Source organism: Chaetodon auriga, chromosome 9 (genome assembly GCF_051107435.1).
Source record: "Chaetodon auriga isolate fChaAug3 chromosome 9, fChaAug3.hap1, whole genome shotgun sequence".
In the NCBI taxonomy this organism is placed as follows: Eukaryota; Metazoa; Chordata; class Actinopteri; order Chaetodontiformes; family Chaetodontidae; genus Chaetodon; species Chaetodon auriga.
The window spans coordinates 724,328-747,118 of record NC_135082.1 but is presented as its reverse complement, the minus strand read 5'-3'; the positions used below and the strand labels follow the sequence as shown (position 1 = coordinate 747,118).

General features: G+C 38.4%; 2 protein-coding genes across 4 annotated transcripts in view; both read left to right on the top strand.

Annotated features, from left to right (window-relative positions):
• The first annotated feature begins 666 nt into the window (after window positions 1–666).
• Window positions 667–13,751, top strand: igbp1 (immunoglobulin (CD79A) binding protein 1). The gene is made up of 3 exons (XM_076738799.1): window positions 667–1,159; window positions 7,766–8,098; window positions 11,651–13,751. The coding sequence occupies exons 1-3, from the start codon at window positions 683–685 to the stop codon at window positions 11,915–11,917; spliced, it is 1,077 nt and encodes a 358-aa protein (XP_076594914.1). The 5' UTR covers window positions 667–682; the 3' UTR covers window positions 11,918–13,751.
• Window positions 13,752–14,123: 372 nt separating this feature from the next.
• Window positions 14,124–22,791, top strand: part of abhd18 (abhydrolase domain containing 18) — a 70,556-nt gene continuing 61,888 nt past the window's right edge. For all 3 annotated transcript variants that reach the window (XM_076738794.1, XM_076738795.1, XM_076738793.1), the window contains exons 1-2: window positions 14,124–14,253; window positions 19,244–19,352. In XM_076738794.1, the coding sequence (XP_076594909.1) occupies window positions 19,261–19,352 (92 nt within the window). In that variant the 5' untranslated portion in view covers window positions 14,124–14,253; window positions 19,244–19,260. The remainder of the gene's footprint in view (window positions 14,254–19,243; window positions 19,353–22,791) is intronic.

The following is a 22,791-nucleotide window of genomic DNA, read 5'->3' as shown; positions in this document are numbered from 1 at the left end:
TCTACACGGTGGTTGCAATGCAAATTTCATTGACATGGCCATGCTCAATGACAATAAAAGCAATCTTGAATCTTGAATCAATTGTTATTAAAAAGTATTGCGTGAAACTATAACAATTTAACTAAATTTAAGCAAATAAATAAATAAAAATAAGTACATGTTAATAAAAGTTACACAGTAAATGAGATTTACTAATCATCTTGGTGAAATTGATTTATTTTTAAGAATTATTTAGTGCAAATTGATTTCTATTTCCTAATGATCTAGGTGAAGTTGATTTATATTTACTAATAATGTGGGTGAAATGTATTTATGTTTGCTAAATAATATTAAATGCCACTTGCCATCATTTTTCTATGTCAGCTAATCATCTCTCAGCTATCATCACCTTTCATTCCTTCTTGGTGGTAGAGTTTACTTAAACTGTGTCAACAGATTACCATGCATTAAATGTACAGCAGGTTAGCATTTATTTGTCTTAACATGCCTGTGCAAAATACCAAAACGCAGTATAATACTAGGAGAGGCTATAGTGGTGTAGAGGCCCATATTGAACATTTTATAGGGTAAAGAAAAGTGTCTAAATGATCGACCTGTAGTGGGCAGTAATACTCCTTGAATCCTTTGGTCTGCCTAAAAGAAATACAAAACGAAGAAGACAGAACCCGGAAACTTTGACAAGATGGCGGAATGTGAGGCAAACAACGATGTTACGCGGTCATTGAGTTCAGACGCAGAACATCCTAAATTATCTGACCTGCTAGATCGTGGTTGGAAGATATTTGAGGAGGTCAACAGTACAAACGAACCACTTGGCTCTAACAGCATTCAGATCACAGTTAAACGTGGCATGAGTATGCTGGAAGAAGCGTCAAGAATGGTGGCTCAGCTCGATCTATTCAGTCGCAATGAAGAGCTTGAGGAGATAGCCACGGTAGACCTGAAATACCTGCTGCTGCCTGCTCTGTTAGGAGCTCTGACCATGAAGCAGACCAACAGAGACAAACGGCTTGAGATAGTTCAAACAGCCCGGGCTTACTTTATGGATTTCTTGAGGAGATGTAAAGAGTATAATATATTGCAGTTTGAAGTGCCGAAGTCGACGGATGAAAACAAGAGTTCCGACGCAGCATCAGAAAATGGATTCTCTACAGCCACGGTAACATTAAGCGGTTTTGCTAAAGTTTACACCAGCAGAAGTGACAGATAATGAGTTCGTAGGTCCAGTGGTGTGCCTCAATTTGAAGAGGTTCAAATACCTTTCGAACATTTACATGTAGCTATCGTAACGTTTTTGTGCAATACCCGTAACAGTAACGAGTAACTTCACTAATATCGCCAGTACTAGTAGCAACATGTCGATACTGATTGGTAACGTTATGTCAACTTTTGTCATACCGATTCTGGCACTTACTGCTACTATCCACCGACAGGTAGAAAGTTTTGTTACTTGGACCACAAAATTGTGACACGTGTGTTAAACGTCTGTTAACCATCTGTAAAAACAACCACAAGTGGTGCAGTCCATCACTTCACCAGGCAATCGACTGGCAAAGGTCATTAATGTTGCATACAGGTCACCATCCAAACGTCAACAAGAAATGTTTTCAGACAAACATTTTCTTTATTTTCCCGTCATGGTTAATAGCAGGGACATAACACCTCTTGCTAAATAATATATCCATATATTACGGTTCAAACGAGTAGTAGGCTACAAATCTCGGTAAATTTATATCATGTGTGCAGTGTCATTTATATTAGATCCGTACTGCTCATACAGTGTTTTGTTTTCATCAGACATGGACAGCGGTATGCTCGGGGTAAGATCGTGCCAGAGGCTTCAGCAAGACCTCGGGTTTAAAGGAGTGTCGTTTTCTCATTAGTATTAAGTTACGTAGCTCACACTCTCTTTGCTTATCCCCTCGAACCCCTCCTCTCCACATCAAAACCTTCTACGTCAAAACCTGACAGTGTTAAAAAACTGCCAGTGTAAACAAAAAAAAAAAGTCATTGAAAAGAGACGATGAAAAAAAAAACAGAAGATTGTCATTGAAAAACATCAAAGTTACAAAATATACAAATGAAATGAAATAATTTTTAATGTTTGTGTTTTTCAGTGGAACCTTTTCCAGTGCCAGTACTTGTCTAATTGCCAATATATTTTTTTCCAATAGTGTTTCAATGACAATCTTTCCATTTTCAATGCCAAATGTTATTTTTGATGCCAAAATTTACAGTCTCTGTTCTGGCCCCATAGAATAACTACTAAAAACTGCAATCCAAAAACTTTCTTTGTTCTTCAACAGCATGCAGCACATTCAAGTCAATGGCCACACCTAGGATCTGGGCAGACATTACTGAATAAAAGGACTCATATTTAAGGATCAATTCTTCAAAAATTTTAGCAAGAACTGCTGTTCCTTATCAAAAGTTAGCCAAGAAATATCCTTTTTCCACTCCCAGTTCCTTTAATGCGTAAATTTCATTTGGCTGTATTTCATTTGTTTGTTATCAAAATAAGATATTTTAAGCGAACATGAAGTTAAGTGACTGTTCTGATATTAAGAACATTTTTATTAAAGTTATATATCAGTAAGAATCTAAAAATTATATCGATCACTCATCAATCTTTTTATAGATTTTATAGAGAAAATTTGTAGTCTTCATCTCTATAAACATGTGGCCCTCAGTAATTTATTTTCGCTTATACAAAACTGTAAGATTAGTTTACCAGGATATGTAACCGCTGCACTACAAATCTGCGCATCCCTGTTGATACTCTGGATATATTTTTGCGTACATAATATATAAGTTAAAATGGAAATTGGCAAAATGAGAATATTTCACTGTAAAGTAATAAAAAATGCAATTGTGAAGCCTGCCAGTAATTTGCTTTTATTTTGCTTTTAACTTTGTTGTAATGTGTTTGTTTTAATGATGTCTTTTTTTTTTAAAACTAAGTCTTCATTTATTTCCATAAGTATGAACAAAATTTTATCACGGCAGCCAGTTTATATGCAGGAAGAAAAAGGAACATACTTAGAAACTACACAGGATAAGTTAATCTTTAATATTATAGAACCAGTTCTGTTACTATCTACATAAGACAAAGCATATTGGCATGTAAACATGCATTTTTAATTTAACTGAGTATCCTTTGTCATAAATGGCATTTGTAACAAAACAAAAAGCTTGAACATCATTGAAAATTCAGTGAGTTATAATGATTTTAATTGCGAATAAACCACCTGTCTCAACATGCATGAGGAGATGTTACTTTTCATGCCGTTTCCAAGGAATTTTGGGAATTACTGTTTTTTACTGGGAAAATCTGTTGAGGTTTGATATATTTTAGAGTCTCCAGTCATAATGTCCACTTGAAAATAATCCTACAGATGTGAAAATAAGTTGACTCAACACAGTTTCCCCCTATTTTCCACCCTCTCTCTTGCTCCTGTTCTGATTTGATGAAGTAAGAGTTTATTTTGACCAAACAAGAGTTGGTGATGATTGTTGGAACAGTGTAACGATGAACCAATACAGTTTTGGTGAGTTTTGTTTCTGTCCAGTTTTCATGAGTGTGTTTTATGATGATATAATTGCTGTTTCTGTATTGCGAGAACAATATATTCGCTATTTCTGGTTAAACAAAAAGGTCCTTTCCATAGTGTCATCAGATACTCAGAATAACAATCTAAGCGTGGTAGCACTTTCAGTTGAGGTTCATTGACAGTGTGCAAATGCACAGAGGGATTATTGCAGCCCATTTTGCAACTGTCAGCTGCAGTGCTCTTATTCAATACTGGACCATTTAAAAAAAAATGGTGTCCCCATTAGTCACGTTGACACAAAAACACAGGAAAATAAGGTCCATAAACGCAGATAACATTTGACCTGAATGTCTCCCATTGTCCCGGACATTGAAATCTTTTCAGAACATCACTGACTGGGAGATGCAGTCCAGAGTGCTCCTCAGTGGAAAATTAACAAGGTTGTTGCTGGTTAAGAGCTGCTGGGCTATCGACAGCAAAATGAGCCAAAACTGACATCCCTAAATTGAACACGCCTACCAATATCAGATTATACAAAGCAAATCATTCATGAAGTATTCCATCCTCTAGGGCAGACATGTCAAACCTATTCCACAAAGGGCCGTGTGGCTGCAGGTTTTTCCTCCAACCAGTCAAGAGCACGCAGTCTGACCAATCAGCTGTCTGAAGACTGAGATCAGCTAATGAAATGATTCAAGACTGGTGTGCTGCTGCTTGGTTGGAAAGAAAACCTTCAGCCACTCAGCCCTTTGTGGAATAGGTTTGACATATGTGCTCTAGGGAATACAAAGTCATCAGTGATCATTATTCCATATGGTTTGCCAGTCACACAACACGGCAACACTATTGGATGGCAGCTACAGGCCAGTTTTCGATGTAACAACAGATGTACATCAATTAGCATGCTATTGTTATTTATTACTGATTGGATGGCCTAATTTTGCGGTTGTTGGATGCAAGAACCAACACGAAATCTACTCTCACCATCGAGGAAGTGGAGACCCAGCGAATTAACTTGATGGAAATGTCCCAACAACAACTTGGAAACTCTTAGGCTTGTAACGTTATGTATGTACTAATCATTTTACTTCTGACTACTGAGGGCCAATACAAAGCAGGATTTGCTACAAAACTGAAACTCAAAGATGGATTGATACAGTGCCAAACTTAGAACCTCTGAGTTTTGACATTTTATGTTATGTAACTGTTTATTTTGCGGGTTAGCCTGTTGAATTTGGCATTAGCACACTCTGCAGCTAGTAGCATCTATTGTAGACTGGCACACTGAGGCAGTGTTGGTATATTTGATATTTAGGGACAGTCAAAAGACAATGTGTGAACGTTAAGGCTCATTTGAAGCCAGCTTAATAACCTGACTAAGAGGTTGAATGTGGCAAACTTTTTTCTCAGAGCTTTTTGCGTCCACACTTCATACTGCAAACACAAGCTCAGCTGGTTTTGTTGTTACAGGAAAGACCCTCTGCTGTGTACCACGCAGTGTGTGTGTCTGTTACCGCTGTGGTACACTGACTACTTATGTAATATATTTTGGGTTTTCTGCCAAAGTACATAATGTCAATACATGTGATTGTCAGTCTCGGACATTAACGACATTAAAATTAGTAGTTTTACTACTTTAACTACATTTCTCAGTAGCATGGTGGTAGTTGCTGTTTTTGCATGGCTTTTAGGTCGGTTTTGTAGTCTATGTTAAATTTTAAAAGCTTTATTCATGGGAATTACACATTTCTATGGAATAATATTAGTTAAAGATGACAAAGAACAGTTACAGATTCTAACTCAATTTTGATCAGATCTGTAGTACTGCAATTTGCCATTGTAGGGCAAACAGAACCAACATGAACTGCATGGACTAGAACAAGAGTGGCATACCATCAGCCACTTTTTCATCTTTGCATTGCTGGTTTGCAGGGGTGTGTCTTACTGCTCCACAATTCAGTAATTAACTGCCCAGTGAATTGTACAGGGAGATGGTGTTTTGCCAGTTCTCTGTTCTTTTCAGTTACAAAAGCTGTTTTTCAGTTTCAGGTCTCTTTTGGCCCTCTTTTGGTGTGGGGGATAGGATCAAATGGAAGGGACATTCTATCTGAAGTGGTGCATGTTTGTGGTGCTGTGAAATTTTCCCTCTGTGTGATTCTAGAAGAATTCTAACTGATATTTTTCTTTTCTTTTTTTGTAAGTATTCAGCCTGCAATGGAAAATGTTTTCTGTGAGTTTCTGCAGCAAGCAGTCTAGATTTTTTTGAGCGATAGATGGCCCTTCTTCGTAGTGAGGGAGTAACAAGCTTAGCAGTAGCAGAGCATAGTGGATGGACTTCTTTCATAAGTTTGTTGTATATCTTATTTTTGTTTTTTGTAAGCAAATCATTTCCACGCCACTGAAGTTGTTCCCCTTTTCCTCTACTGTGGAGCCTGTTACATTGACTTTCAGCCATGCTCATTGTTGCTGTGTGTAATGGTATGGTATGACATCATTACATCAATAAGTCGGAATATTGCCATTATCACAATATGAGTTTTGTTATTTCTTCAAGAATGATATGATATGGCACACTCGTAATGTGGAATCCAACATATACATGCGCATGGCTTTGAAATCTCACTTGCAAACAATATATGGCAGTGGTCCCCAACCACTGGGCATTTGGTAGTGGGCCACACAGAGAGACTGAGCAAAAAATATTTTATTGATCATCAGAGTCTGAAAGAAGTTTTATTTTGAAAATCAGGTGCATCTGCCTGTGCCCCTGTCTGTACACATGTACATGCACACATCTCGGTCATGTGATACCGTAGCAAAAAAAGTAAGCCCACACAGCTTCTTCTGAAAGGGGAAAAGGCCAAATGATGATACAGAAGCAGATGAGCCTAAAACTTCCAAGAAAAAGAAAGCTGCATTTAAGAGACAGTTTCAGCAGTCCTACTTAAAATACGGGATGGTCGCTTCAAGTGATTCTCACACACCAAGCCGGCTCTGCGTAATATGTAGTGACATGCTTGCAAATGAGGCAATGAAGCCTTCTCGTTGAAGAAAAACAAGTGCAGGGCTCCTGCTAATTACAACAACTACATTCAGCGTAATGGTAAATTCTTTTTTAATAATTTGTTTTTATTTGTTTCTATTCTGGTCCGTCAAAATATTGCTTTACATAAAGGCGAGCATAGACATAGATAGAATACAACAGATAATCTGACCAGGAATAAATGAACATACACTTAGTGGCTAATTTATCACTTACACCTAGCTGAAACTAAAGCACTCAAATACAACAGTCCTGCAATAGATCCTCCCTTCATGGACGTAATAATGCATAATCTTATAATAGCTTTGTTTAAACGGTTTTAGAAGTATTGATTCAACTGTATAATTGTAATAATGTTTTTCCTGCCGTTGAACGTTATGGGGTTACAATTAGAGGTGTAATATTTAGTCTACCCTCATTAATATGGACATGGACAAGATATTAGAATAATATAGTGCAATACAACTCAATGGCACCACAATGTGCAGCCTCCAAAATGATCAAAATTGAATCAACAATTCTTTTTAAACAAATACTGAATACTATAACCTTCGCAAAGGTAGTATTTATTGCAGGCCTGTTGCATTAGTCTGGGTTAGTTTTAGCCAGCTTTACCTAATAAACTGGCAATTGAATGTATGCTGGGAAATATAAGTAGTATGTAGTGGACAAGGGAGCAGTGCTAGTTTTCTACTCTCTTGACTGTGAGTCCTCAGAGATGTATTAAAATCTATTAAACCCTTGTATTTAATTCTTCCCAACAAAAGTAATGAAAATTGATAGATAATCTTTTTTCAAGTGATCTTTTGATCCTCATAAGCTAAGGTTACTTAACTATTATGACCTATCACTGGCTTCAAATTATTATGCTTTTATTGTGAAGGACATGCACAAAGTGTTCTGTTCATACAAACAGTAGCTACACCAATGATTGGAGCAGAACAGAAAAAAAGAGTTCCTGGTGGGACAGTGCTCGAATGACAAAATGACTGCTGAGAATCTGAATAAATAAGGACAAATTATGCACAAGTGAATGGATGTAGAGGAAAGACAACAAAAGAAGGAGCACTGTGACTTACAAATAAATGTTTCTATTAAAGCGTCACTTACAGCACAGTTTGAAAATGAATGAGGTGATACTCAAAACTATGGTGTGTGCTTGTTGTTCCAGTCTGTCACCTGCTCGTCAGACCTGATTTCCATGGCAGCACAGAGACAAGCTAAGATTGAGCGGTACCGTCAGAAGAAGGAGCTGGAAAACAGACTGTCAGATGTTCGAAGAGCTGTGGACAGCGGACAGACCGATGATGAAGTCAGCAGAGATTTTTACATTCTGAATCTCCAGAGATGGGTCACTCTGTGTCTGGAGGAAATAGAAAGCATTGACCAGGAGATGGAGATACTCAAGAAGATGGATGGTCTGAAGCAGGGTGCTGCCAAGCAGCCAACTCAGCCAGTCAGGCCTCCCATGAAACCCTTCATACTCACCAAGGACGCTGTACAGGTGAGAGTATGTGTAGAGATGGTGTAGGGACCAGCAGGTCGTGAACCAGCCGCATGAAGTCATTCATTGACAAAATTCACAACATGCCAGCTGCTGGTGATTGCAGAAGTAGCATACAGAGTATGCTTCTGAGGTGATTTAACAAACATATCAGAGCTAAGATGTGAGAAACAAATGAGACCGTGTACAAAATGTTTCTGGTCGTGTGGCATGTCATCATCAGAACAAGTGATGAGGGAATTTTAAATCCTTAATTACAAACCAATTTGTTGTCTCTCTTCCATGGATCTGACTCTCTGCATCTCTTTTCTGCATATGCCTCCCCACCATAACTTTGCTCTAACGTTATGGATAGGATAAAGATAACAATTGTAATATTAAAGATACACTAAGTTTAACCGAAATATAGACTGTGTAATATCCTTAAGCTCTTTGACATCTGGGTAAAGCCCATAACATACCCACAAATACAAGATGTTACGTTTTTCTTTGACCCTAACATTGTATCAAGACCACAAGCGATTCTGTCATTATAATCTACACACCTCTCAGCACCTGCTCCATCCAGGCTTGTGTCTCGGGTATATCAGGGATGATATGAAAATAGAAATGATCTCAAACATATCTATATAAAAAAAAAAAGTTAATAAGAGAAAAAAAGTTTATAAAAAAACTATCTATCTGTCTATCTATCTATCTATCTATCTATCTATATCAAATCAGAATCAGATATACTTTATTGATCCCCGGGGAAATTGTTTTTGTTTGAGGTGCTCCTTAAAAGAATAGAAGAAATTGAAGAGATGAAGAAGAGATAGGAGAAATATAGAGGAGAAAGAAGAGATTAACATGTAGTGCAATTAAAAGAGAAAAAAAATAAAAATAAAAATATATATACATACACACACACACACACACACACAAAATATATATACAGATAACTAAGCAAATGTATATACTGAGACAAGGGCCATTCAGAGGGAGGAGTTGTACAGTTTGATGGCCACAGGCAGGATTGATTTCCTGTGACGTTCAGTCTGAAGTCCATTCCTTGTTTCTTGGCCCAAGCAATTCTTCTTCTTCTTCTTGTTCTTCCTCAGAAGTGGTTTCTTATTTAACTATCAAAACATTGTCTTGTCTAATGATGTCATCAAGTGGCAGCATAATGACAGCAGTAATGGACCAAGGCAACTGCCACCTCATGTTTTTCAGACACATGATCTCCAAGACTGACGAAAAACTTCCTTCCTTCGATGTATGTTTTAAACCAGTTTAACACACAGTCAGAAAAACAAACCAACTGTCCAACTCTTCCAGACAGATTAAAGTATCATGGTTAGTCGTGAAATGAGAAATACCCTTTTCACCCTTTTAGATCACTTACTGTGCACCTATAAAACAATATATGTCAAAAAACCCCCACAAAAATCATTTTTTTTATTCCTATGGCAAAGTCCAATCATGTTTTACACCTGTAAACAAAATATAACGTGTGCTAATGTAGCTTGAATCAACCAGTTTCAAGCAAAAATATCATGATATCCACCCATCAATCAGTCTTCATCTTTTAGCCAAGATTCAAGTTCACCAACAATAGCAGGGAATGTCAGTGTGTCTTCAGGTGTTCACCACCTCAGAATGTTTTGTGCCTTCTCTGGTCATGGGGCTGATGAAGTTGTTGAAGGAGAGTAGTACTCTCAACTGAATGGAGGTTAACATTCAACTCATGTTTGTTTTGAAGCCCCCACTTTTCAACATTTAAATCGAGTTACTCCCAACCACTGCCCCACCTGCCTATCCTGTTTCACTTGGAAATACGTACATAAGCTACTCTCAAAATGCCATTTCATCTGGACTTGCAGAGGTTTTCGTACGTGCTAAGAAGTCTCTGCAGCTAAAACAACAAGTTCCACGAGTTAGACAGTTATAGGGAGCCTGTATGTAGCTGAATGGGCAATACCTAGGGCACAAACTCTGCTTGGGCTCTGCTCTTATCTGGTTTTTAGCAACTGGACAGCCAGGACACTATTTAAAGAAATTGTAGTCCTTAAAGTGGGAGTAGGAAGAAAAATAGGATTTTGTAAGTGAGGGTAACTTGTCTGCAGCACCTCAGAGGAAATTGCACCCTCGAACACAATACATAACAGAGCAAAGGTCTGTGATACACAGCCCATCTTCTTCAGTAATGCAAACATGCTGCCACATCACTTAAGATGGAGTATAGAACAAAAGTTTGCATGCCTCATATTTAAGGCTTAATTTCCGTATATAATTCCTGTGTAAGTGCCTCATGGGATGTTTGTAAAAAGTGAATTGTTGTAAGCTTACATTTGCTATATTGCATCAGTAACAATCATTAGATAGTGAGCAAATGAGACTAACATTAGCTACCTGTCCAACAAAGATAGTAGCAACATTGTCCACCATCTAAATGATGCTCCAGAGATCATACAGATTCATAGTAAAGAGCAGCACTGATGGTTGGTAATTCACAGGCAAGACACAGAGTCAGGCTGTCATGCCTTTTTAACACGGTGTGTTACTAACTTAGCTTCTTCCCCGGAGTCTCTGTGCTTGTCGTCTCGCAGGTTCCCATGGATAGTGGCTGAATCTGGATTGTGGATTACAGCTGCAACTCCTGCTATGGCCCTGCCTGACATCCACTGCAACTGCAGCTACTGTTATTACATCCACTGTCATTGTTACTGTAATTACATTTCTGTCTGTCTCTCTCTCTCTCTGACTGCATTTCTATCTGTCTCACTCTCTCTCTCTTGCTCACCCTCTCTCACCCAACCGGTCGAGGCAGATGGCCGCCCACCCAGAGCCTGGTTCTGCCTGAGGTTTCTGCCTGTTAAAAGGAAGTTTTTCCTCACCACTGTCGCCAAGTGCTTGCTCACGAGGGAATTGTTGGGTCTCTGTAGATAAAAGAGCTCAGCCTGTACCAGCTCTATATGGAAAGTGTCCTGAGACAACTTTTGTTGTGATTTGGGGCTATACAAATAAAATTGAATTGAATAAATCCAGGGCACTACATGAGGACCTCGGTGAACGCGTTCATTAAAACATTAAATTCCTATTACAGTTAACAGTCAAGGTACTGAGCAGTAGTCAATGTGCACTACCAGTTTTATGGCTGTACCAAATGTAATTTTTTTTAACATTCGAAGCTTCTATTGAAGTGTTTTGAAAAATAAAAAATGAGTTGTTTTCGTTTTTTATTATTTAATCAGCTTTCTGTAATGAATATAATTTATCAGTTTCATCAGCATAAATATATATAAATGTATTTTTATGTGTGCATTTAGAGCTCTGTTACAACTGTCTCTCTGTACTCACCACTATGTAGTCTCACTCAATGTCCTGCCCACAGCACTATCTGATTGGTTACAGGTCACAAGTAATAGCCCATCAGCACTGAAAGCTGCTGTGCCACAAAACGTATATGCAGACCGGAGCTACACTGCAAAGACACCACAATCTTATGATCTATGGAACGTCGATTTAGATGCTGTGCTACTGTGTGATACAATGTGTTTGCTTCATCTGCAGGCTCAGGTGTTTGGGGCTGGTTACCCCAGCCTTCCCACCATGACCGTAGATGACTGGTATGAACAGCACAGGAAACATGGAGTCCTGCCTGACCAGGGGTTACCCAGGAAGATTGCCATAGAGGAGGACACTGATGCAAATGAAAGGGAAGAAGAAGAAGAAAAACAAGCTGAAAATGATGATGAGTCTCTGTTGAAAGCCAGAAACTGGGATGAATGGAAAGATACTCATCGCAAAGGTTATGGAAACCGCCATAACATGGGATAACAGATCCCAACATAGCATGTGTCCAAACAGACCTGGCTCTGTCTTCATGTCAGTTCTAATCAGTCCTGCTAGTGAATGCTCTTCATAGTTCTGATCCTTAAAACCATTGCTATTTGAAGGTCACAGCACTAAGAAATACCACAGCATCACTAATGCATCTGTGGAGATACTTGTTTGGTTTATCTGCAGATAGACACTACAGCTGATTTACTCATGTTACATTTTCTGTTAGTCATTTACAAGGTGGGTCTCAGCAATCCTCTGGGAGCAAAACCATATTTTTGAGTGAGTCTCAGTAAAAACCAACAATTTGTCTGAATTGAATAGAGCCCAACCATGATGCCAATGTGTCTGCTCTGTAGTGTGTATGCCTGTAACACTGTCATTTGAAAATAAAGGGACTGATAATCAATGAGTCAAGAACATTTGTGCACAGAATATGGGGAGAGTCTGTGTAGTCAGTAACAGTAACAAGATGTGTATTTTCTGTGGTGACACTCCATTCTCTGAGGCCAAGGAATAACTGCACAATTAAACAGTTGGAGAGACCATGATTATTCCTAGAAGAAACATTTAAAGTCACAGTGAAATGGAAGTTAGAGCATTGTTACCTTCAGTCATGTAATGTCTTTTTGAAATGAATGTGAATATGTTGCTGGGGCTTAGTTACAAGAAGAATTTTGAATACTACAGATATGATTGGATTGTTAAAATGTAAGTGTGATTTAGGGAATAAAGCAATGAGGAGCTGTAAAAAGATAGAGGGAGATACAGAGCTCAAGGGCGACAGGACTGTTGGGCACCACACACATGTCCTCACCTATTTTCGATTATGAGGAGGATATGGGTAAAATGGAGGATAACAACCACAGCCTCATTCTTTTGAAATTAAAGGTTGACACTGAAATCAGTACACTCCCACTTAGATATTGCTCTGCTAACTTGCCACTAGCCAATGGAAAGTGCAGTTTTATATAATGGACACGGATAGCTAGTTACTCTAAATCACATTTGATTGGATGAATTTCTGTAATTGATCCTGACCTCCATGTGAGTTAACAAGCCTATCTCTACGTTTACAAGACAAGAACATGGATTTTCATACAAAAAATACTCAAATGAGATTTTTATTTCATTTTCTTGTTATTTTTGGACACACATTTAACTTGTGACACGAGATACAATGACTCAAGTTTAAAACTTGGAAACTGTTTTCATTTCACCAAGTTCCAATCATGACAACAATCTGATATGTCAAGAGTGCAGATAACATTAAATTGTTGTCACAGGAAAAATTTAACGTGTCGTTATTTGAAGATGAGGTCACTGCAGCTCCTATCTCAGCATAACTGAAGAAAAAGAGCCCAGATACATTGTTCATTTCTTACTGAACTTAATTACTAAACATTTTCTCCATTATTAAAATGCTAGAAAAGATTGTATTTAAATACTTGGACAGTTTTTCTCCATCTGTATTGTGTTCACATCAGATCTTGGAAATATTTCATTATTCAAGTAATGACCTGAAGATCAGTGATATTAAAAGATCATCTACTTTAGTCAACCTGTGATGCAGTTGATCAGAATATTCTGATTTAAAAGACTTTTTCCCCACAGAAAAGAGCACGTGTTTCTGTCAGTACTTTCAAATACATGCTCCAACTTGGCAACATTATAAGGAAATAAAATACATATTATGCAGGTGACGGACAGCTGTACAATTCTGTTGCCTCTGATAATCTCAGTCATGTAAACAAGTTGGTTATCTGTAATAATTAAATCAATTCCTGCACGTCCAGATATTTGTACAGATAAATAAAGATAAAACAGAGAATCTTGTGTCATTATTCTGGACTCTGATCTTTACTTTGAAAGTCAAGTCAGTAACACAATTAGAGCAACTATGATCACTTAAAAAACATATCAAAAGTTAGTGGACCTGTACCATACATTTTAAGACTTTCTATGCTGGTGTACTGAAATAACAGGAAGAACACCAGCTAATTCAGATTCATAAACTGCTCATAAAAGCTGAGTTTTATTCAGCTACGTTTCTATTTACAACTTTATTGCTCTTATTGTGACAAATATTTCTAATGTTGACATGACCAATAAGCCATGATTGAAAGTAAATAACGATATGAGTAGATCCGTTTGATATAGGTTTATTTTGAATGTTTTGACCGGAAGTACATTCACACGATTTTATAGTTTAGAGGGCGTCTATCAGTAAATTGACGAACGGTACAATCGCTCGTCCTCGGAGGACGTTAGCTGTTAGCTAGCTGTGCGAAGAAATCCATAACAAGGATAACAAACGGCGTGTACACTCTGAGGTAGTGTAACGTTACTGTTTCTGTGAATAGTCTGTTACGTCGTCTGAAAGCATCCGTAATAAATGATCAAGGCTAAATTAGCTAACCAGCTAAATTGGACTTCGGACAGTGGGGCCCTGTCCTTCAGATGTGATTTAACTAACTAATTTAAGCTAACATGCTGTTATCAGTTTAAATAACCGGATTTATTCTCACCCAGGAAATGTGGTTCTTTGAAGCACTTTGAAGATTGATGTGTTAATCCAGCATGTACTGATTTTGGATTACAGTGCAATCCTATTTTAAAATACAAGAAAGAGTTCAAACTCTGATCAGTATTATTACGATTGGCTAAGTGGTCATGTGACGGCAGTTACGTAAGGTAGGTTCCCAACATGCATTGGGGCAGTAGACGAATTCACAAACCTCTTTATGTGTGTATCTGCAGTGTTACTGCTGTTACATTGTTGTGCATTCTGTTCCACAATGTTTCCACACCTTGATCAGGTGGTTATTACCAGTACATGTTGTCAGACTACAGGTGATGTTGGTGCGTGATTGGTGGAAGTTGTCCCTGTTGGACATGCAAGGTATTTTTCAGTGATGATCATAAGCCTGCTAAGAAAATGAAACCCTACTAAGATCTCTTAAAATATAGTTGAAAAACATTAACTTTCATCAAAGTAAGTAATTAATATTAATAATAGTTATTCAATAAGTTTTCAATTGACAAATTACTATTTCATGTCATATTAAATGTCATACAGTCCCAGTCAAAATTTTGGACACACCTTCTCATTCAAAGGTTTTTCTTTGTTTTTATTATTTTCTGCATAGTAAGTTAGTTCTGAAAACAACATGCAAGCATGAAAGCACAGTGCACATGCGCACGGTCTCTGTCACCGACACACAAATGCAGAGACATGAACATACAGGCACTCTGGATGTGGCCTTGTTGGCAGTATGGTGAGCACATGTTTGTTTTTGTTGCCAAATTGATTGTGGAGCAGTGAGTGGAGCAGATAGCACAACTCATCATTTAATTAGCAATTGAACTTCACATTTTTGCCTGCCTGTCTGTTTGACTGACAGTTTTATTGATCTCTTAGATGGTGCTGACTTGAAATGAAGTTGGTTCAATGTAAAACAAACACACAAACAAACAAGCAAAAAACTTTGATGTAGTAAAATACTTTTGCTGTGTTGCTGTATCTTAGCTTGCTACTTTTCTCGGAGTAGCTTCAGTGTAGTGAAACTTGATTTAATGTAGAGTAACTGGTATCTTAGCTCCCCATGTGTTCCGAGTTGCTTTCCCAACACTGGTGTCTGTGGCTGCTGCATCTAAGTGTACTTAATAGACATGTATTTATATAATGTACATTGGATTATAAATTCTGTTGAGATGCCTAATTCTAACCCTTGTCTAACTGTAATTGTAACTAATTAACAATTCCTTTTTTTTCCAAATATTTTTTTCTCTGCTAAGATGTGTTGCCTTACATTGTTAATAGAGTGAAAAGATGTAGAATAATGTGTTAGATTATCCCTTTTGTTTTTGTAATGCAGTACCTTCACCATAAAAAGTAAACAAAGAAAATACTGTGATATAAATTTTAGATCATAGGAGGCAAACCATTTGAGGACAGTACCCTCAATGCCAACCTGGTGCTTAAGATGGTTTAATAAAACAGCCTAATAAAATATCGTGATCAACTGTATGAAAGTCTAAAGAATGAAAGTGTCACATTTACTACTGTCTAAAGAGAGCAGTAGGCCATTTGAGAAGGGCACATTCTGTGTTGTGTGTGGAAGATGGCACTCTGTTTGATTGAACGATACATACTTATATATAGGATGGGATTTGTACCACCTGTTTTAAAAAAAAAAAAACGTCAAAACTAGTTAAATATTATGGACAATGGGGGTATATCTGTGGCATTTTAAAAAAAATTACAGTGATACCTTTTCCACGACCACCAAGCCTGGGTGAGTTAAGAAGGCCTAAGTCATGGGACATAATTCTAGGAGCTGCCTATATTCTCCAGACACCAATCATGTTTCCGTAAGAATTAGTTAGTCTAGGAGGGTGGAGGAGATAAACTAATTTAGAATAAAAGTCTTATTTGAGCGTGACATCACATTTTTATAATGATAATTAATAATTACACCAACTATTTCAATTTGAATCTAACAAAGCAAGTCATTTGAAAAGTACTTTGTGGTATGGTTCAGCCTAAAATGGCTTTGCCATGATTTAGAAAACTGCCAATAAGTCTGGGCATTTGCAGGTTTGGGTTATGTTGCTATGACAGCAGCTCCAGATTTAAGCCACATCTTTATAGTACACTTTTTTGTTTTTAACTATCTTTTAACTGGATGAAGGATTTTACTCATTGGTCATATGGATTTTAAGTTTTTCAGAGATATGAGCTCAGCAAATGTGTGCTACACCGTGACTTGCAGCCCCTTGCCAAGTGGTATTAGTAAAACACCAAGCAATGTTTTAATTAAGTTTTTTTTCTTTTTTTTAATGAAAGAGTTCATTCTTTTTCTGAGTGGAGGAAAAATCTGCAGACATTTCAACTCCTTGTATGTAGCTCTTAAAGGTAATCACAGTAACAGTGACAGTTCTAATAATTGACTTTTTACAATGTACTATATTTAGCATAATATATAAATATATGATATATTTATGTATGTAATATATATGTACAGCACTATGGATGTAATAATAATGAAAGTATGACTAATAGTAGTAACAGTTGTAGTGGACTGCCAGGGATATACCACTGTATACACCTCATCTATAATCCATGGCTCTCGCACACCTCCTAACTCTAACATACAGCTGGAAATCAGTTTCACCCCTCTGGCTGGGGAATCCTGGCCTCCTCCAACTCCCCTGCCATCTCACGGGTCCCACAGCTCACCACCACTGATCCCTCCCCTGGTCATAACTCCCACTCCTCCTGCCCCAGGGGTTGTTTCTCCATACAGCACTTTACACCTGCACCATGAGGTGCTCCTGTCCTCCTGTCTGCCCGCCCTTCTCCATCCATGCCAGTATTGTAGATGCAATTTTACCTCATTAATGGGGATTCCATTTTTAATTAAGTTTCAGTTTCATTTTCAAGGTTAGATTATTATTTTAAAATAGTCCCCTTTGGCCAATAGTGGTTTGGGTATACAATAGATGTTACTAGCCGCATTAGCCATGGAACATGCTAATATCAAATTCAACTGGCTAACCAGCAAGCAAACATGCATCTGTTGAAGATGGCATTAGGTAATGACAATACAACTGAGAATATGACTCTTCCGCTCTGCCCAGCTCTCTGGCTGGTTTCAAATACCAATAAAAGATCTGACCTTACAAATACAACCTTATTTAGAACAGTGTTCAATTCAGAACTGAATTTTAGGGGGCATACCTAGCAAAAATCTTTGTCATTTGTTCCATTGTCAGGTAAAAGTGCTGAACTGATGAAACTCTAAGAGATGCAGGGGTGGCATTACCAGTGTAGGCGGGCAAGAGTTACACATATGTTCCAGATTAGAGGATGGACGATTTGTTTTAGGAAATATATGCTTAAATCATCCCAGCTGTTACTATATAACAAAAGGATGGAAAATTTATTCCAGTTGATGGAGTAGTCAGAACTTTTGGAATATGCTTCAATAAGTTTAATTGAGTCTTGTAGTGATGAGTGACACTTTTGAATAAACAGTAAAATATTATCCACATAGAGACTAATCTTATGGTTTGCATTGGTTGCATGGATTCCTTTTTTCATGGGCATTGTGTCAAATGGCTGTAGCTAATGGTTTGATGAAAATAGTGAATTTGGAGGGAGAGAGTGGTCATCCTCACATTCTGGTATCTCTGACAGATACTGAAATGGTATTTTTGTAATCACTTTAGTATGTTGTGCAGTAAGAGTGAAATGTAGGACTGCAATAGCTGTATTATATTGTACTATAAAATTCAATACCCAAAATCTTGTGGATTAGGGATGTTTAACATGGCATTGTGTGCATTTCGTGGCATCTAAATCTCAGAAAACCTTGTAACATCACAAGGAACACGCATTATGCACATACACAGATTCAAGCAATTCAAAAAGTGTCTGGACTACAAAAGATAAGGCTTTATTGATCCCACACCGGGGAAATTTAGTCGTTGCAGCCAGCAGGTATTACAAAGAGCAAGCACAGTGGCATATACAAAATCAGAATGAAGAAAATAAAAAAGTATACAGGGTACAGAATAGAAAAACAACTATGTATATGTACATTTGTACAGATTATAAAAAAATACTAAATGCCATAAAAATCCTGCTGCCATGAAGCAGTACTGTTGGTAATATTCTTATGAGAAAACTAACTAATGACGTGTTTTGTATTGCACTTGAGAAATACTGTTGCACTTGGGAAATACTAGGACTATGTATATGTACAATATATAAATTTTCTAAAATTACTGTTCCCAGTATGGACGATAAGTTGTGTTATTGCACAGCTGAGAGATACAAACAACTTAGAAATTGCAGCAGATGAAATGGATAATGTGAGAATACATGAGCATTGATAACAGTAGTGCAGAACAAATTGGATTTATGATGTGGGATTGAGAAAGCATCATAACAGTGCTTCACTACATGGCACTGGAGTTACACAGTCTGACAGCATACATCATGTCTCTGTTCAAACTTACATGAAATGATGAAAACTAAAAAATGGGTGGGGTTTCTGGCCACCGAATAAATTCAATATTTGTTTTCTTTTTAAGTTATGGTCGGGCCTACTGACTCTGACGAAAGTACCTTTGCAGCTGCTTGTTGCTCAGTGTTCTTTGTTAGCCACTTGTTTGCCGCAGATTTTATGCTGGTAGGTAGTGTATGCTTTTCATACAAGGCCATGTGGGAGTCTGGCTTCTTTCAGCTGTAATGCTACATTATGCTTTAGAAAGTATTTTCTGCACGTTCTGAATGAAGTGTCTCTCTCTGTGTAGATGCCTGGTGCTGGTCCATGGGTGTGAGCAGACTGGATGTATTTTACAGAAGGCTGCTCCTCACCAAACTCTTCATTGGGGGATGGGGGAAGCCCGAAGACCTCAAGAGGTATGTAAAATAGAACACAACAGAATATGGCTAGATATAATAGGAGTGTTGAAAAGCATGTCATCATGTACAGAACATAAGAAGGGTGGATACTGAGCAGCCTCTTCCAACTCTTTCTGGAGGGTCTCCCAGTGGTCCTTGTGCAGCTGGGAAATGTAGTCCCATCAGAATGTCTAGGTCTGGCCTGGGGTCTCCTCCAGAGCCAATGTTTATTAAACTGTGAAAGTAAAATTCTACACATAAATACATATATTTTTAAATAATGGTAACACTACTACTACTACTACTACTACTACTACTACTAATAATAATAATATCCAAAAAGGACTAGACCTATGTTATATATGTTGTTGGGCTATGTACTTACATTATCCTAAATTTAACCAGCAATGTTAAAACCCAGAAAAATGTGAAATTCTGTTCAAGGTAGCAGTGCATTTCATTTGGTCACCTGTGATGGGAACACAGGAAACACCAGATGGTCCTGCGGAGAGTGAGGAAGGAAGTCAGTGAATGTTACTAACCAAAACGTGAATAAAACTTAAAAGCGTTTCCTCATCCATGAACATGAATCACTTGAATCTCTTCAGCTAGATTTTCATCAGCAATTGTGGTTATTAATCAATGAAGACGACTCCCATGATCCTACTCTACTTCATGACATCTTCAACCTATGTCTTGTGCTTTCATTGTTTTGATTGGGAGACCCGTAGTGACAGAAATTACACATTATACGTATAATTGAAAAATTAAAGAATAAATCCAGTGTTTCCTTTAGATGGATACGTTTATGATGGCTCGCCACAATATCAACAATGACTGTCACATATTCATTTTCTGTTTTTTTACTATTTAAAATGAGTAAAATCTGGCTTCATTGTAGAGCTGCGGACGGCACATTGATTGACTCACCTCCTCCTTGGCTCGCTCTCTCTGTCTCACAAACACATAAGCAATGAGCATAAGCTCTTCTATGAATAAGCCTCTCTCAGTTCACACTCCAAATCTCAGTTCACACTCCAAATGAAAACATGATCATGTGTGGGAGGAGGGATTGTTTTCCTAACCCTCACAGCCGGCGAGCACTGTGAGGGTTATGTTTTTTGACTTCTCCAGTGCATTTAACACCATTCGTCCAGCTCTACTGGGTGACAAGCTGACAGCAATGCAGGTGGATGCCCCCCTAGTGCCTGGATTGTGGACTACCTTACTGGCAGACCACAGTACAACACTGTGTGTCAGACAGAGTGGTCAGCAACACTGGGGCCCCACAGGGGACTGTCCTCTCTCCATTCCTCTTCACCCTCTACACCATGGACTTCAACTACTGCACAGAGACCTGCCATCTTCAGAAGTTTTCTGATGACTCTGCAATAGTTGGATGTATCAGAAAGGGTGATGAGGATAAGTACAGGGCTGCTGTGGACAACTTTGTCACATGGTGTGAGCAGAATCATCTGCAACTAAACGTGGCAAAGTCTAAGGAACTGGTAGTGGACCTGAGGAGAACCAAGACACTGGTGACCCCTGTTTCTATCCAGGGGGTCAGTGTAGACATTGTGGAGGATTACAAGTACCTGGGGGTACATACTGACAATAAATTGGACTGGGCAAAGAACACTGACGCTCTCTACAGGAAGGGCCAGAGTCGGCTCTATTTTCTGAGGCGAGTGAGGTCCTTCAACATCTGTCGGACTATGCTCAGGATTTTCTTTGAGTCTGTGGTAGCTAGTGCTATTCTCTATGCTGCCGCGTGCTGGGGCAGCAGGCTGAGGATGGCGGACGCCAACAGACTCAACAAACTGATCCGCAAGGCCAGTGATGTTGTGGGAATGGAGTGTCGCTCTCTGATGGTGGTGTCAGAGAGGAGGATGCTGACTAAGCTACGGCCTATCTTGGACAAGGTCTCACACCCACTTCATGATGTGCTGGTCAGGCACAGGAATATGTTCAGTGAGAGACTCATCCCACCAAAATGCACGACTGAATGCCACAGGAAATCATTCCTGCCTGTGGCCATCAACCTGTACAACTCCTCTCTCTGAATGACCCTTGGACTTTGGTGGTGGCACGGTGGAAACATTGTCGCCTCACAGCAAGAATGTCCCGGGTTCGATTCTCGCTGCGGGCATGGTGTGTCCTCCACCATGCCTTCGGTGCCTGCTGCTCGAGGAGTCTGTGTGGAGTTTGCATGTTCTCCCCATGCTCACCTGGGGTATCCTCCGTAAAATATACCCCCACTAAAAACATGCAAGAAGATCACCACCTGACCAATGGTGACAATGAGCTGGGTCCCCGGGCGCCAGTCTGGCTGCCCACCACTCCTGGTCTGCCGCGGAGGAAGGACGACCAGGATGGGTGAAATTCGGAAGACAAATTTCATATTCGTGTGCAGTGTCCTGCATGTGCATGATGTGTGACAATAAAAGGGAATGTCTCCCCCCGATTCTTCTTCTTCTTCTTGTTTTCACTCTATACTGCAGTTCACTACTACTAATAATCATGTGCAATAACCAACAGTGTAATTACTCTGTGCAATAATTCAATTTGTGTAACATCCACTGTCATACATTTATTTATTTTTTACACTGTTATATAACTTATCTTTGTAAATACATGTAAATCTCTTTATCTCTTCTATTCTTTTAAGGAGCACCTCAAACAAAAACTATTTTCCCTCAGGGATCAATACAGGATTTCTGATTCTGATTCTCATTTTGATTTTCCATGCAGAGAAGATGGGTGCCTGAATTCCTGTATAGAGTTAATACATAGATCATGAATGGTTAGGGTCACCCTGTAGAAGCCATTTTATAATGGTCTTTATTAGTTCAGTTTTATGGTGAAATTGAGTTTCATTTAAGTAGACAGTAAATTATGAATTGCATTATGTTATGAATATTAAGGAAAGAAAATTATTTATTTTGTCTCTTAGTTTGAATTTATCTTAGTAATATATGGTTATTATAAAGAAAATTATTTATTTTGTCTCTTAGTCTGAATTTATCTTAGTAATATATGGTTATGGGTGGAGTATCTAATTATATATGGCCGGGCGCACAGGTGGTATGGTTGGTCCTTTTGTTCCTTGAAGGTGAAGAAGAGCGTCACGGTAAATGTTTTTTGACCGTTCAATTGTTTGATCATGAATTATGCCTTTGGACCTTTTGTTGTCATGGATCCACATTAATAATGGGAATTGTGGAACAAATATGAAAATAAAGGAACGCTAAGAACGGATCTGTGAGTACTGAAAGTTGTTTCATATTGTGGACGGTGGATATCCGTCAAAATTATGAGACTGCTCCTGTCAGCTAAGTGGCAATTTTATCTCATGGGAAAATTGTCACTACACTTTAAGTCCAAAAACTACGGGATCAAAGACTGTTTTATGTGATTGCTCGGAATGAATGAGAGCCCGTGATTGCGGCTCCTGGAT

Coding starts and splice junctions, on each gene's coding strand:
- igbp1 (XM_076738799.1), top strand. CDS start 683: ATGGCGGAATGTGAGGCAAACAACGATGTTACGCGGTCATTGAGTTCA. Junction 1,160..7,765: donor ATGGATTCTCTACAGCCACG/GTAACATTAAGC, acceptor TTGTTGTTCCAG/TCTGTCACCTGCTCGTCAGA. Junction 8,099..11,650: donor TCACCAAGGACGCTGTACAG/GTGAGAGTATGT, acceptor CTTCATCTGCAG/GCTCAGGTGTTTGGGGCTGG.